Source organism: Coregonus lavaretus, assembly GCF_964263955.1.
Source record: "Coregonus lavaretus genome assembly, chromosome: 16".
Taxonomy (NCBI): Eukaryota; Metazoa; Chordata; class Actinopteri; order Salmoniformes; family Salmonidae; genus Coregonus; species Coregonus lavaretus.
In genome coordinates, this window is record NC_140003.1 from 46,586,957 (window position 1) to 46,603,009 (window position 16,053).

General features: G+C 44.5%; 1 protein-coding gene across 1 annotated transcript; it reads left to right on the forward strand.

The window, feature by feature from the left end:
* The first annotated feature begins 260 nt into the window (after positions 1-260).
* Positions 261-14,019, forward strand: LOC311144128 (hemopexin-like). Its single transcript, XM_084180114.1, has 9 exons — positions 261-371; positions 1,354-1,461; positions 3,333-3,490; positions 5,707-5,860; positions 10,853-11,065; positions 11,525-11,620; positions 12,243-12,373; positions 12,901-13,048; positions 13,260-14,019. Exons 1-9 carry the CDS (start codon positions 287-289, stop codon positions 13,487-13,489), a joined length of 1,323 nt encoding a protein of 440 aa, XP_084036240.1. The 5' UTR covers positions 261-286; the 3' UTR covers positions 13,490-14,019.
* Positions 14,020-16,053: the final 2,034 nt, after the last annotated feature.

Consider the following 16,053-nt stretch of genomic DNA (forward strand, 5'->3'; position numbering starts at 1 on the left):
AGACACACACACACAGAATCTCTCCCTGTTTACAAACGTGTGGGCATCTTTGTGGGACGGCACATGATGCCAGGTCTGCCCACGGCTGTGCTCTGCACTGCACGTACACACACACACACACACACACACACACACCCCACCCCCTTTGCACTACCCACCCGACTCATCCAGTCCTGGTGTCCATCGTGACAGACAGAGAGACAGACACGCCCACAACCCTGGCTCAGGTATATAAAAGACTCGTCCAGCCGCAGACCAGAACTTTCTCCTGGATCCGAAGGACACCATGAAGCTGCTCACCCAGACACTGTGCCTGTCCCTGGCTCTGGCTCTCAGCCATGCCCACCACCAAGCTGGACATCAAGAGGGAGGTGAGTATCAGGAGAGGGTATGAAGGGCCAGAAGACAACTGAACCAGGTGACTTTTTAGCTTGACACTTCTCATGGTCACCAGAAGACAACTTGAACCAGCTAACAGTTGCAGCTTATCGAATGCTTTAATACATAACAACTAACAGTTCAATCGAGTACAGGCTTAACTGAATGACAACAGAGACATAATACAATATTATTATTATTATTATTATGCGGTGGAGAGGTGGAAGGTCGTTGGAAGACTGTTGCTGCAAAACATCAAGTGAGAGACGAGGCCATCGGTTGACAGAAAGGGAAGTGATTATTGCACGAGTGATCCCATAGGTTAACCAGCAAGTGTGGTGGAATTGCCTTAGTATGCCATGCTCATAGGCAGAAGTTAATAGGCAAATGACATTCCACACACTTACTAATGGTAAAGGAGGAGGAAGGTTGAGACGCTATCCTGATGAGGTAACGTTATTTACACTACCATAAAAATACCTGCTTTACTGATGGACATGGACACTCCCACATCAATACCTGCTATGCTAATGAGGTACCATTAAAAAACACTACCATGGATACCTGCTATGCTAATGAGGTACCATTACAAAACACTACCATGGATACCTGCTATGCTGATTAGTGAGATAGGAAGCGATGCGCATTATAGAGTTTACTAGATGAATGAAATGAGGATCCATTCAGACGGGCCTTTCTGATTGAACTTTCCTAACTACATTAGTAACAGCAGAGATGTTAGAGGAAGGGAGATGATGCCGAAAGGTAGTTTCCCATTGAACAAATGCTTCACCTTTTTGGCCTACTTAAGGGGTGGTTGCCACGTTGTCGCCCCCCATACAAAGTTGTATTTCTCCTAGCTAATTTACTTATTGGAAAAACTTCAATTTGGGCTTGTCTTAAAATCGCCCAAAAATGTACTCCTGTGACTGTTTGTGGGAAGAATCAGTAATATTCGGTTAAATCCTTTCTCAGGACACGAGGGACACGGCCATACCGTTGGTGTTATGCTCGACCGCTGCGATGGGCTCGAGATGGACGCTGTTGCTGTGAATGAGGAAGGAATCCCTTACTTCTTCAAGGGTGAGTCAGACTCCAGTCCTGCCAGAACCAACTGCCACTCATTTAGCCATTGGTCACAAGCTGAGTGTGTGAGCGGAGCTGAAGCAGAGCGAGTAGCTGAGCCCAATTTGACCGGAACGTGGAGCAATATTCCCAAAGGCTGGAGAGTCGGCATTCTCGCCCGGTCCAGTAGCCTCCAGGTAGAACTCACTTCAGGAGCTCAGGGCGTGCCCGGCCCAGCATGCATTTGTAGTCTACTTGTGTGCTGCTAATAGCCCCTTGCTTTAGCTAGCGTCATGGAGTTCGCTAAATATTTTCATAAAGAAACTAATAAAAACACACAGGTGCTAAATCAAGGTGACTTACAAAGATGAGGACCAAGAGCAAGCGAGGGAGTGTGGTGATGTAGTGTCCGCTGTTATGTGTTAGGCTTGGATGCCACCTGCTGGTAATGCTGCTAAACTGTTAGCTTATAGACCGGATGCCATTGTTCTACGCGCGGGAAATGGCAGTTGTTACACGCTGGCTACATGAAACATCCACAACTACAGAATCGTTGACAAAGCTGAAAAGACACTTATCCCAAAAGTATGATGGTGTACTTACTGCGTGCACATGCTAAAATAAAAGACTGAGGTGGGTAGATAAGTAAGTGTGTCACTGTAGCAAAGTATTTATAAACAAAAAATCGGATCTCTTAAACGTTTCGTTCATTTTCGTTGTATTATCTATACAATAGGCCATCATTGATTTTGGCCCAATAGGCCTGGCATATTCCCACGTTCAACCATTAGGCCTACCTATAGAAAAATCAAAAAACATCTCTGCATCTCCTCCCAGCTTGGCAAGAGTGGCCAAACGCGTGTTTATCATCCCCAGTGGCTCTGCAAGTGTGGAGAGGATATTCTCCGCTGCTGGCCGGCTCTCCAGGCACCATGGAGAGGATATTCTCCGCTGCTGGCCGGCTCTCCAGGCACCATGGAGAGGATATTCTCCGCTGCTGGCCGGCTCTCCAGGCACCATGGAGAGGATATTCTCCGCTGCTGGCCGGCTCTCCAGGCACCATGGAGAGGATATTCTCCGCTGCTGGCCGGCTCTCCAGGCACCATCGCAAGCCACAGACTGGCCAAACTCCTGTTTCTAAAAATGAATTCTAAAAATGAACTCAAACGCACTAATAAGTCATTTTTCGTTTAATTTGTATTTAATTCTAAGTAAGTCACAGCCTTTATGAAATACTTTTCATTGAAATCCATATGGTTTGGTTTCAATACTTCAAAAACCAATCGGTAGGTCCAGGTAGTCACAAAAATAGATGGGTGTCGGTTAAATTGTGATTTTAATGAATGGAGCGAATTTGGAGCGGGAGTTTTTTTCTTCCTGTGAGCGTGGAGCGGTTTTTAGCGGAGCCGTAGGAAAGGACATGGAGTGCTGGACTGCGCACTGCTCCAAGAGCGATGAGCGGGATTTCCTACCGTTCAACTCTGCTCACATGCTCTGGTCACAAGACATGCGCTTTCTGTCATCGAACAGGTGCAAATCAGCACTAGGTCTACAAAATCAAATGTATTTTATGAAGCCCTTTTTACATCTGCAATTGTCACAAAGTGCTTTACAGATACCCAGCCTAAAACCTCAAAGAGCAAGCAAATCTGAAAGAGCAAGCAATGCAGGGGCAGAAGCATAGTGGCTAGGAAAAACTCCATATAAGGCAGGAACCTAGGAAGAAACCTAGAGAGGAACCAGGCTCCAAGGGGTGTCCAATCCATATTGTTCAGCTATTAATGCATACTGAATCCGTTTTGTAAGCAAGCTGAGGAAACTAGGGTGGGCTCTGTGGAACTTCATTTTCTCTATTCCCATGTTGGTTGACCAAAGGTGTTCCCTGCCAGGTGACCATGTGTTCAAGGGTTTCCACGGTAAAGCCGAGCTCTCCAACCAATCATTCGCTGAGCTGGAGGACCATCAACACCTGGGGCACGTGGACGCTGCATTCCGTATGCACTTTGAAGACAGACCCACTGAGCACGACCACATCTTCCTTTTCCTGGTACAGTCCATACTGCCTCCCTTAGAAACACTTGGTACAGTCCATACTGCCTCCCTTAGAAACACTTGGTACAGTCCATACTGCCTCCCTTAGAAACACTTGGTACAGTCCATACTGCCTCCCTTAGAAACACTTGGTACAGTCCATACATACTGCATCCCTTAGAAACACTTGGTACAGTCCATACTGCCGCCCATAGAAACACTTGGTACAGTCCAAACATACTGCATCCCTTAGAAATTCTTGGTACAGTCCATACATTCTGCACCCGTTAGAAACACTTGGTACAGTCCATACATACTGCACCCGTTAGAAACACTTGGTACAGTCCATACATACTGCATCCCTTAGAAACACTTGGTACAGTCCATACATACTGCATCCCTTAGAAACACTTGGTACAGTCCATACATACTGCATCCCTTAGAAACACTTGGTACAGTCCATACATACTGCCTCCCATAGAAACACTTGGTACAGTCCAAACATACTGCATCCCTTAGAAACACTTGGTACAGTCCATACATACTGCATCCCTTAGAAACACTTGGTACAGTCCATACATACTGCATCCCTTAGAAACACTTGGTACAGTCCATACATACTGCATCCCTTAGAAACACTTGGTACAGTCCATACATACTGCATCCCTTAGAAACACTTGGTACAGTCCATCCATACTGCATCCCTCCTACAAAAAAGTTCCAATGTTGTTCTAAAGGACTCATACATGTTCCAATGTTGTTCTAAAGGACTAAAGGATAAAAGTTCATAAAAGTTATAATTAACATTTTAAATTCCCCTCCAACAAGGACTCATAAAAGTTATAATGTTGCTCTGAGTAGAGGATGAGTTGCTCTGAGTAGAGGCTGAGTTGCTCTGAGTAGAGGATGAGTTGCTCTGAGTAGAGGCTGAGTTGCTCTGAGTAGAGGATGAGTTGCTCTGAGTAGAGGATGAGTTGCTCTGAGTAGAGGCTGAGTTGCTCTGAGTAGAGGATGAGTTGCTCTGAGTAGAGGATGAGTTGCTCTGAGTAGAGGATGAGTTGCTCTGAGTAGAGGCTGAGTTGCTCTGAGTAGAGGATGAGTTGCTCTGAGTAGAGGCTGAGTTGCTCTGAGTAGACGATGAGTTGCTCTGAGTAGAGGCTGAGTTGCTCTGAGTAGAGGCTGAGTTGCTCTGAGTAGAGGCTGAGTTGCTCTGAGTAGAGGATGAGTTGCTCTGAGTAGAGGCTGAGTTGCTCTGAGTAGAGGCTGAGTTGCTCTGAGTAGAGGCTGAGTTGCTCTGAGTAGAGGCTGAGTTGCTCTGAGTAGAGGATGAGTTGCTCTGAGTAGAGGATGAGTTGCTCTGAGTAGAGGATGAGTTGCTCTGAGTAGAGGCTGAGTTGCTCTGAGTAGAGGCTGAGTTGCTCTGAGTAGAGGCTGAGTTGCTCTGAGTAGAGGCTGAGTTGCTCTGAGTAGAGGATGAGTTGCTCTGAGTAGAGGATGAGTTGCTCTGAGTAGAGGATGAGTTGCTCTGAGTAGAGGATGAGTTGCTCTGAGTAGAGGATGAGTTGCTCTGAGTAGAGGCTGAGTTGCTCTGAGTAGAGGATGAGTTGCTCTGAGTAGAGGCTGAGTTGCTCTGAGTAGACGATGAGTTGCTCTGAGTAGAGGCTGAGTTGCTCTGAGTAGAGGCTGAGTTGCTCTGAGTAGAGGCTGAGTTGCTCTGAGTAGAGGATGAGTTGCTCTGAGTAGAGGCTGAGTTGCTCTGAGTAGAGGCCGAGTTGCTCTGAGTAGAGGCTGAGTTGCTCTGAGTAGAGGCTGAGTTGCTCTGAGTAGAGGCTGAGTTGCTCTGAGTAGAGGCTGAGTTGCTCTGAGTAGAGGATGAGATGCTCTGAGTAGAGGATGAGTTGCTCTGAGTAGAGGCTGAGTTGCTCTGAGTAGAGGATGAGTTGCTCTGAGTAGAGGATGAGTTGCTCTGAGTAGAGGATGAGTTGCTCTGAGTAGAGGCTGAGTTGCTCTGAGTAGAGGATGAGTTGCTCTGAGTAGAGGATGAGTTGCTCTGAGTAGAGGATGAGTTGCTCTGAGTAGAGGATGAGTTGCTCTGAGTAGAGGATGAGTTGCTATGTATATATATTATTCATATTATTCACTAAAGAAGCCAGGTCCTAAATCCACTTTTTAATTAGCTCACTGACTGAGGTGGCTGACCTCTGACCTCTGTCCTGTATTGCTCTGATGAAGGACACCAAGGTATTCAGCTACTACAAACACATGCTGGAGAAGGGCTTCCCCAAAGACATCTCTGAGGTGTTCCCTGGTATCCCTGACCACCTGGATGCTGCTGTGGTGTGTCCTGCGCCCGAATGTGAGGAAGACACCGTCATCTTTTTCAAGGGTGAGTCAATATCTCAATATCTTTTGTGCGATCGATCTTGTTGCAAGGAAACTATCCCTATGGAAGATAACAAGGCATTATAAAAGGCACTGGAAAAATAGCGCCACCATGTGGTGGTTTTACGATAGAGCTGCAGGTTAAGAGTATAGGAGCAACTGTCCCAGCGTCCCGGTAAGGGGACGAAAATGACCAGTAGGAGACCAGGAGTGTACAGAACACATGTTGACCAGTAGGAGACCAGTAGTGTAGAGAACACATGTTGACCAGTAGGAGACCAGTAGTGTAGAGAACACATGTTGACCAGTAGGAGACCAGTAGTGTACAGAACACATGTTGACCAGTAGGAGACCAGTAGTGTAGAGAACACATGTTGACCAGTAGGAGACCAGTAGTGTACAGAACACATGTTGACCAGTAGGAGACCAGTAGTGTACAGAACACATTTTGACCAGTAGGAGACCAGTAGTGTACAGAACACATGTTGACCAGTATGAGACCAGTAGTGTACAGAACACATGTTGACCAGTAGGAGACCAGTAGTGTACAGAACACATGTTGACCAGTAGGAGACCAGTAGTGTACAGAACACATGTTGACCAGTAGGAGACCAGTAGTGTAGAGAACACATGTTGACCAGTAGGAGACCAGTAGTGTACAGAACACATGTTGACCAGTAGGAGACCAGTAGTGTACAGAACACATGTTGACCAGTAGGAGACCAGTAGTGTACATAACACATGTTGACCAGTAGGAGACCAGTAGTGTACAGAACACATGTTGACCAGTAGGAGCCCAGTAGTGTACAGAACACATGTTGACCAGTAGTAGACCAGTACTGTACAGACACATGTTGACCAGTAGGAGACCAGTAGTGTACAGAACACATGTTGACCAGTATGAGACCAGTAGTGTACAGAACACATGTTGACCAGTAGTAGACCAGTAGTGTACAGACACATGTTGACCAGTAGGAGACCAGTAGTGTACAGAACACATGTTGACCAGTAGGAGACCAGTAGTGTACAGAACACATGTTGACCAGTAGAAGACCAGTAGTGTACAGAACACATGTTGACCAGTAGGAGACCAGTAGTGTACAGAACACATGTTGACCAGTAGGAGACCAGTAGTGTACAGAACACATGTTGACCAGTAGGAGACCAGTAGTGTACAGAACACATGTTGACCAGTAGGAGACCAGTAGTGTACAGAACACATGTTGACCAGTAGGAGACCAGTAGTGTACAGAACACATGTTGACCAGTAGGAGACCAGTAGTGTACAGAACACATGTTGACCAGTAGGACACCAGTAGTGTACAGAACACATGTTGACCAGTAGGAGACCAGTAGTGTAGAGAACACATGTTGACCAGTAGGAGACCAGTAGTGTACAGAACACATGTTGACCAGTAGGAGACCAGTAGTGTACAGAACACATGTTGACCAGTATGAGACCAGTAGTGTACAGAACACATGTTGACCAGTAGTAGACCAGTAGTGTACAGACACATGTTGACCAGTAGGAGACCAGTAGTGTACAGAACACATGTTGACCAGTAGGAGACCAGTAGTGTACAGAACACATGTTGACCAGTAGAAGACCAGTAGTGTACAGAACACATGTTGACCAGTAGGAGACCAGTAGTGTACAGAACACATGTTGACCAGTAGGAGACCAGTAGTGTACAGAACACATGTTGACCAGTAGAAGACCAGTAGTGTACAGAACACATGTTGACCAGTATGAGACCAGTAGTGTACAGAACACATGTTGACCAGTAGTAGACCAGTAGTGTACAGACACATGTTGACCAGTATGAGACCAGTAGTGTACAGAACACATGTTGACCAGTAGGAGACCAGTAGTGTACAGAACACATGTTGACCAGTAGGAGACCAGTAGTGTACAGAACACATGTTGACCAGTATGAGACCAGTAGTGTACAGAACACATGTTGACCAGTAGTAGACCAGGAGTGTACAGAACACATGTTGACCAGTAGGAGACCAGTAGTGTACAGAACACATGTTGACCAGTAGGAGACCAGTAGTGTACAAAACACATGTTGACCAGTAGGAGACCAGTAGTGTACAGAACACATGTTGACCAGTAGGAGACCAGTAGTGTACAGAACACATGTTGACCAGTAGCAGACCAGTAGTGTACAGAACACATGTTGACCAGTAGGAGACCAGTAGTGTACAGAACACATGTTGACCAGTAGGAGACCAGTAGTGTAGAGAACACATGTTGACCAGTAGGAGACCAGTAGTGTACAGAACACATGTTGACCAGTAGTAGACCAGTAGTGTACAGATACATGTTGACCAGTAGGAGACCAGTAGTGTACAGAACACATGTTGACCAGTTTGAGACCAGTAGTGTACAGAACACATGTTGACCAGTAGTAGACCAGTAGTGTACAGAACACATGTTGACCAGTAGGAGACCAGTAGTGTACAGAACACATGTTGATCAGTAGGAGACCAGTAGTGTACAGAACACATGTTGACCAGTAGAAGACAAGTAGTGTACAGAACACATGTTGACCAGTAGGAGACCAGTAGTGTACAGAACACATGTTGACCAGTAGGAGACCAGTAGTGTACAGAACACATGTTGACCAGTAGGAGACCAGTAGTGTACAGAACACATGTTGACCAGTAGGAGACCAGTAGTGTACAGAACACATGTTGACCAGTAGGAGACCAGTAGTGTACAGAACACATGTTGACCAGTAGGAGACCAGTAGTGTACAGAACACATGTTGACCAGTAGGAGACCAGTAGTGTACAGAACACATGTTGACCAGTAGGAGACCAGTAGTGTAGAGAACACATGTTGACCAGTAGGAGACCAGTAGTGTACAGAACACATGTTGACCAGTAGAAGACCAGTAGTGTACAGAACACATGTTGACCAGTATGAGACCAGTAGTGTACAGAACACATGTTGACCAGTAGAAGACCAGTAGTGTACAGAACACATGTTGACCAGTATGAGACCAGTAGTGTACAGAACACATGTTGACCAGTAGTAGACCAGTAGTGTACAGACACATGTTGACCAGTAGGAGACCAGTAGTGTACAGAACACATGTTGACCAGTAGGAGACCAGTAGTGTACAGAACACATGTTGACCAGTAGGAGACCAGTAGTGTACAGAACACATGTTGACCAGTATGAGACCAGTAGTGTACAGAACACATGTTGACCAGTAGTAGACCAGTAGTGTACCGACACATGTTGACCAGTAGGAGACCAGTAGTGTACAGAACACATGTTGACCAGTAGGAGACCAGTAGTGTACAGAACACATGTTGACCAGTAGAAGACCAGTAGTGTACAGAACACATTTTGACCAGTATAAGACCAGTAGTGTACAGAACACATGTTGACCAGTAGGAGACCAGTAGTGTACAGAACACATGTTGACCAGTAGAAGACCAGTAGTGTACAGAACACATGTTGACCAGTATGAGACCAGTAGTGTACAGAACACATGTTGACCAGTAGTAGACCAGTAGTGTACAGACACATGTTGACCAGTATGAGACCAGTAGTGTACAGAACACATGTTGACCAGTAGGAGACCAGTAGTGTACAGAACACATGTTGACCAGTAGGAGACCAGTAGTGTACAGAACACATGTTGACCAGTATGAGACCAGTAGTGTACAGAACACATGTTGACCAGTAGTTTACCAGGAGTGTACAGAACACATGTTGACCAGTAGGAGACCAGTAGTGTACAGAACACATGTTGACCAGTAGGAGACCAGTAGTGTACAAAACACATGTTGACCAGTAGGAGACCAGTAGTGTACAGAACACACGTTGACCAGTAGGAGACCAGTAGTGTACAGAACACATGTTGACCAGTAGGAGACCAGTAGTGTACAGAACACATGTTGACCAGTAGGAGACCAGTAGTGTACAAAACACATGTTGACCAGTAGGAGACCAGTAGTGTACAGAACACATGTTGACCAGTAGGAGACCAGTAGTGTACAGAACACATGTTGACCAGTAGGAGACCAGTAGTGTACAGAACACATGTTGACCAGTAGGAGACCAGTAGTGTACAGAACACATGTTGACCAGTAGGAGACCAGTAGTGTACAGAACACATGTTGACCAGTAGGAGACCAGTAGTGTACAGAACACATGTTGACCAGTAGGAGACCAGTAGTGTACAGAACACATGTTGAACAGTAGGAGACCAGTAGTGTACAGAACACATGTTGACCAGTAGGAGACCAGTAGTGTACAGAACACATGTTGAACAGTAGGAGACCAGTAGTGTACAGAACACATGTTGACCAGTAGGAGACCAGTAGTGTACAGAACACATGTTGACCAGTAGGAGACCAGTAGTGTACAGAACACATGTTGACCAGTAGGAGACCAGTAGTGTACAGAACACATGTTGACCAGTAGGAGACCAGTAGTGTACAAAACACATGTTGACCAGTAGGAGACCAGTAGTGTACAGAACACATGTTGACCAGTAGGAGACCAGTAGTGTACAGAACACATGTTGAACAGTAGGAGACCAGTAGTGTACAGAACACATGTTGACCAGTAGGAGACCAGTAGTGTACAGAACACATGTTGACCAGTAGAAGACCAGTAGTGTACAGAACACATGTGACCAGTGAACAGTGAGGAGACCAGGAGTGTACAGAACACATGTTGACCAGTAGGAGACCAGTAGTGTACAGAACACATGTTGACCAGTAGGAGACACTAGCTGGATTGTGGTTTGAGGTGCTGGCTTGGGCACCGATAGCTGCAGGTCTGGCTGGCAGTCTGCAGACGGAGGCGGAGCAGGCTGGAGTGCTGGCGGTTGCTGGTCGGGCTGCAGCTCTGGCGATGTCTCAACTTGCTCGAGCTCTGTTGTTGGCAGGTCAAGCTGTAGCACTGGCAACGGTTTATCTGGCTCAGGCTGCTGCTCATGGTAAGATTGGCCATATTGTTTCTTCCCAGGTGATGACATCTACCACTACAATGTGAAGACGAAGAAGGTTGAGGAGAAGATGTTTGAGGGCATGCCCAACTGCACCAGCGCATTCCGCTTCATGGAGCATTACTACTGTTTCCATGGACACCAGTTCTCCAAGTTCGACCCTAAGACAGGGGAGGTGCACGGGAGGTACCCCAAGGAGGCCCGCGACTACTTCATGAAGTGCTCCAAGTTCGGTGAGTGACAAAAGACAACAGAAAGTTTGTGTATGTGTTTGAAAGAGCGAGCGATTAAGAGAGAGAGAGAGAGAGAGAGAGGGGGGGGGGGGGGGTGGGAGAGAGTGTGCGAGAGAGTGTGAGAGAGAGAGAGAGAGTGTGAGAGAGAGAGAGAGAGAGAGAGAGAGAGAGAGAGAGAGAGAGAGAGAGAGAGAGAGAGAGAGAGAGAGGAGAGAGAGAGAGAGAGAGAGAGAGAGAGAGAGAGAGAGAGAGAGAGAGAGAGAGAGAGAGAGAGAGAGAGAGAGAGAGAGAGAGAGAGAGAGAGAGAGAGAGAGAGAGAGAGAGAGAGAGAGAGAGAGAGAGAGAGAGAGAGAGAGAGAGAGAGAGAGAGAGAGAGAAGTCTCCTCATCACACCAAACCTGAGGACGAATAGTATCTAACACAAACAGGTCCTGCTCCTGTATTGTGTCCCTGCTACAGGAGACACCACAGACCACACCGAGAGAGAGCGCTGCAGCCATGTGCACCTGGACGCCATCACCTCTGACGATGCCGGAAACATCTACGCCTTCAGAGGTCATATTACTGTTGCTTACTGTAGGGCCTTGGTGGGGATGGATGTTTTTCCCACATAAAATAGTCAAATCATTGCAACATTACAACATGAAACAGTCAAATCACCACAATATTACAACATGAAACAGTCAAATCACCGCAATATTACAACATGAAACAGTCAAATCACCGCAATATTACAACATGAAACAGTCAAATCACCGCAATATTACAACATGAAACAATCAAATTACTGCAATGTTACAACAGAAAACAGTTGAATCACTGCAACAGTTCGACCACCTCACTTTAACCAATCATCACACTTTTATTGCATGAAATGGTTCAATCAAGCCACACATCAATCAATCTTCACAAATGTCTATGCAACATTTCAGAATTGAGCATTTTTGCCCGCAACTATCACAGGGAGGGATTGATTGTCCAAGTCTATCACAAAAAATCGTTACGACCATCCTGGAGGGATTGATTGTCTAAGTCTAATTCCGATTTACATTATATCGTTGCATCGAGCATTTTGAGATTGCTGTTGTCTTGTTTGTTTATGAGTAATATGTTCCTCCTATTTCTCTCCTGTCCTGACCTCTCCTACTGACCTCTCCTCCCGACCCTTGACCTTTAGGCCACCACTTCCTGGAGCAAGATGCTGGCAATGACACGTGGTCAGCCGACACCATCGAGAGCGAATTCAAGGAGCTGCACAGCGAGGTGGATGCCGTCTTCTCTTATGAAAACCACCTCTACATGATCAAGGTAGGCTACTGTCGGCTACTGCAGAGACACACACACACACACACACACACACACACACACACACACACACACACACACACACACACACACACACACACACACACACACACACACCTCGGACAGAAGAGGGCAGATATAAAGAGATCAGGAGAAGGATTTGTTAGCTGGACTTGTAGCAAGAATCTAGATGAGCTCTTGCTCTAATGCCAGAGATTCAGTGAGACTAGCCAAAGTTTTGACATGCAGCATCCAGATGTTCTGATGAGAGGTAACTCGCTTCAATCAAGCCACAGTGTATAGCAGTAGTTGTGGGTTTGATAGTTAATCATAGAACCATGTTCACGTCTGTATCTATGTAATGTATTGCAACATGCACTTTAAGGGACCACAATGGAAGTAATGTATTGACTTTATTGTGTTATCTCTGACCAGTTTTAAAATGTGTACATGTATTTTTAAACTGTCAAATCAAATCAATCAAATCAAATCAATCAAATCGTAACCAACACTCCTCTCGTTGTGTGCAGGATGATGAGGTGTATGTTTACAGAGTTGGGGAGCCCCACACCCACCTAGAGGGGTACCCCAAACCCCTGAAGAAGGAGCTGGGAGTGGAGGGCCCTATCGACGCTGCCTTTGTGTGTCAGGACCATCACATCGCTCACATCATTAAAGGTAAATGTGGGACATATACTCACCCACATTCTCTACTATATGGGCTTTCACTTCAGCCATGTCCAACACAACAAATCAACATGTACATACTCAAGGTGCAATATACACACGAAGGCCACTAACAGGTACTCCCTGTAACATGTTTTCACTCAGAGATGGGTATAAATGAGAGATAGATGGATTGATTGAGCTTCTCCCTCCCCCATCCCAGGTAAAACAGTCTATGCTGTTGACCTGAATGCCTCCCCACGTGTTCCAGTTAAAGAACGCTCCTTCACCCTCTTCGACAAGGTGGACACTGGCATGTGTGGCCCAGATGGCGTGAAGTTGTTCAAGGGGAACCACTACTACCACTTTCCGAGCGTTAAGATCATGCTGATGGCCAGGGCTATTCCTCAGGAGCACAAGACAGCCCTGGAGCTGTTTGGCTGTGACCACTAGAGGCTGGGAAAGCAGAGAGAATCAAGTTATGTACAACAGCAACAACAACAACAACAACAACAACAACCAAGTGGCCCATCCACCAAGTCATTATGATGTTATTCTCCCCCTTATAAAAACGGATATATCAACTGTCTCCTACCTCCAACACACATTCCGTTACCTATTGTCCCTCTCAATGGGCCGCAGTTTTCCCTGTGCTTGAGCAGTTTTCGTTTGGTGGTGCCGTCCCAAAAGGGTGATATGGAAAGTTATAGAGGGCATATATCTTTCTGATTAATGTTCTATAGTGTTGTTCTATCCCTCTGATTTAATGTTCTATAGTGTTGTTCTATCCCTCTGATTTAATGTTCTATAGTGTCGTTCTATCTTTCTGATTAATGTTCTATAGTGTCGTTCTATCTTTCTGATTAATGTTCTATAGTGTCGTTCTATCTTTCTGATTAATGTTCTATAGTGTCGTTCTATCCTTCTGATTAATGTTCTATAGTGTCGTTCTATAATAAAGATAATGACAACACCCAACAAAACTTGTCTAATTTGAACTGTTTCTATTACGGTCTGTTTTCAAATACTCTTGTTGAGATTGATTCATATCAAAGATTATCATAAAGATGCACGATATTAGTAGAATTATACAGGTGTCAAATGATCCATCACTTTTATGTCTGATTTCTTTTGGTCTGTGGACATGGGGAGCCTGTGTACATTTTCCCAAATGGTCAATTATTGTATGCATTGTCATCACTGGGTCACATGGGAGCCTTGTGTAAGAATTGATAGACGGACAATAGCCAAAGAAGAATATACCGTAATTACGGCTATATGCTGTTCATTTTTTATTTGGTTTATGTCGAGGGGACCAAATATGATAACTAATACAAGCACTTTTCAAACATTACGGTAATGATCAAACTAGTTGAAAGATCTTCCAGGTCACATCTAAATTTATGTGAAAGTAAAAAAAAAAAAAAAATATTCACTTTCATGTTATTAATAAAAGTTCACAGAAACGTTTTAATAGAAAGTTAGCAAAAATAGATACGATCTTGTTACCATGGAAAGGTAAATACCTGTCTATTGGTGGAAAAAAAAACCTGATTAACTCTTTAGTCGTATCCCAGTTTACCTGTTTGCTTATGGCCTTGCCTACACCTAGCAACCAGTTTTTTTTAATTATATGAGGAAAAAATATTCAATTTTATTTGGAACGGCAAGCCAGACAAAATTAAACAGGCCTATTTATATAATGAATATGAATTCGGAGGGCAGAAATTATTAAATATTAAAGCATTAGACCTCTCACTAAAGGCGTCAGTCATAGAAAAGTCGTTTTTCAATTCGAACTGGTTCTTTAGCAGATTAGTAAGAATGTCTCACCCCATGTTCAAGAATGACCTTTTCCCCTTTATTCAGATTACAACCTCTCACTTTCAGTTGTTTGAAAAGGAAATAATCTCCAAAATATCACTATTTTTAAAATAAGCCATAGAAAGTTAGTTGCAATTTCAGTTTAATCCACAAGAAAAGACAGAACAAATAATACAACAAATATTGTGGTTAAACTCAAATATACTAAATGTTAGAAATGAGTAAATAATATCATAAATAGGACTGGTGGAGTTATGTCACACACACAGCTAACAAAAATATATGGAAATGTTTGCTCTACCCAAAATTAGAACCAACTAATTGCAGCATTACCGCAATAATGGAAGAGGCAAGTGGAAGGGGGTAAAGTAAGGGACTTGTCTGTCGGCCATGCATTAAAGACCAAAATAGGTTAAAGCAAATTGTGATAAATAAAAAAGTATACCAGTTTAATTTAAACAATTTACAGCTGTGCCATATAGATTGCAAAATAGTTGGGAAGAGATTTCGATGTACCGATTCCATGGCACAAGGTTTATGAACTGATATGCAACGCAACGCCTGATACAAAACGTATAATTTTTCAATTTAAATTATTTTACAGAATTCTTGCAACCAATAGAAAAAAAAGTATTCAGACCCCTTGACTTTTTCCACATTTTGTTACGTTACAGCCTAATTCTAAAATTGATTAAATTGTTTTTTTCCCCCTCATCAATCTACAAACAATAGCCCATAATGACAATGCAAAAACAGGTTTTTAGAAATCTTTGCTAATTTATTAAAAATACAAAACTGAAATATCACATTTACATAAGTATTCAGACCCTTTACTCAGTACTTAGTTGAAGCACCTTTGGCAGCGATTACAGCAGCGAGTCTTCTTGGGTATGACGCTACAAGCTTGGCAAATCTGTATTTGGGGAGTTTCTCCCATTCTTCTCCGCAGATTCTCTCAAGCTCTGGATGGGGAGTGTTGCTGCACAGCTATTTTCAGGTCTCTCCAGAGATGTTTGATCGGGTTCAAGTCCGGGTTCTGGCTGGGCCACTCAAGGACATTCAAAGACTTGTCCCAAAGCCTCTCCTGCATTGTCTTGGCTGTGTGCTTAGGGTCGTTGTCCTGTTGGAAGGTGAACCTTCGCCCCAGTCTGAGATCCTGAGCACTCTGGAGCAGGTTTTCATCAAGGATCTCT

Coding starts and splice junctions, on each gene's coding strand:
- LOC311144128 (XM_084180114.1), top strand. CDS start 287: ATGAAGCTGCTCACCCAGACACTGTGCCTGTCCCTGGCTCTGGCTCTC. Junction 11,066..11,524: donor CATGAAGTGCTCCAAGTTCG/GTGAGTGACAAA, acceptor TCCCTGCTACAG/GAGACACCACAGACCACACC. Junction 11,621..12,242: donor AAACATCTACGCCTTCAGAG/GTCATATTACTG, acceptor CTTGACCTTTAG/GCCACCACTTCCTGGAGCAA.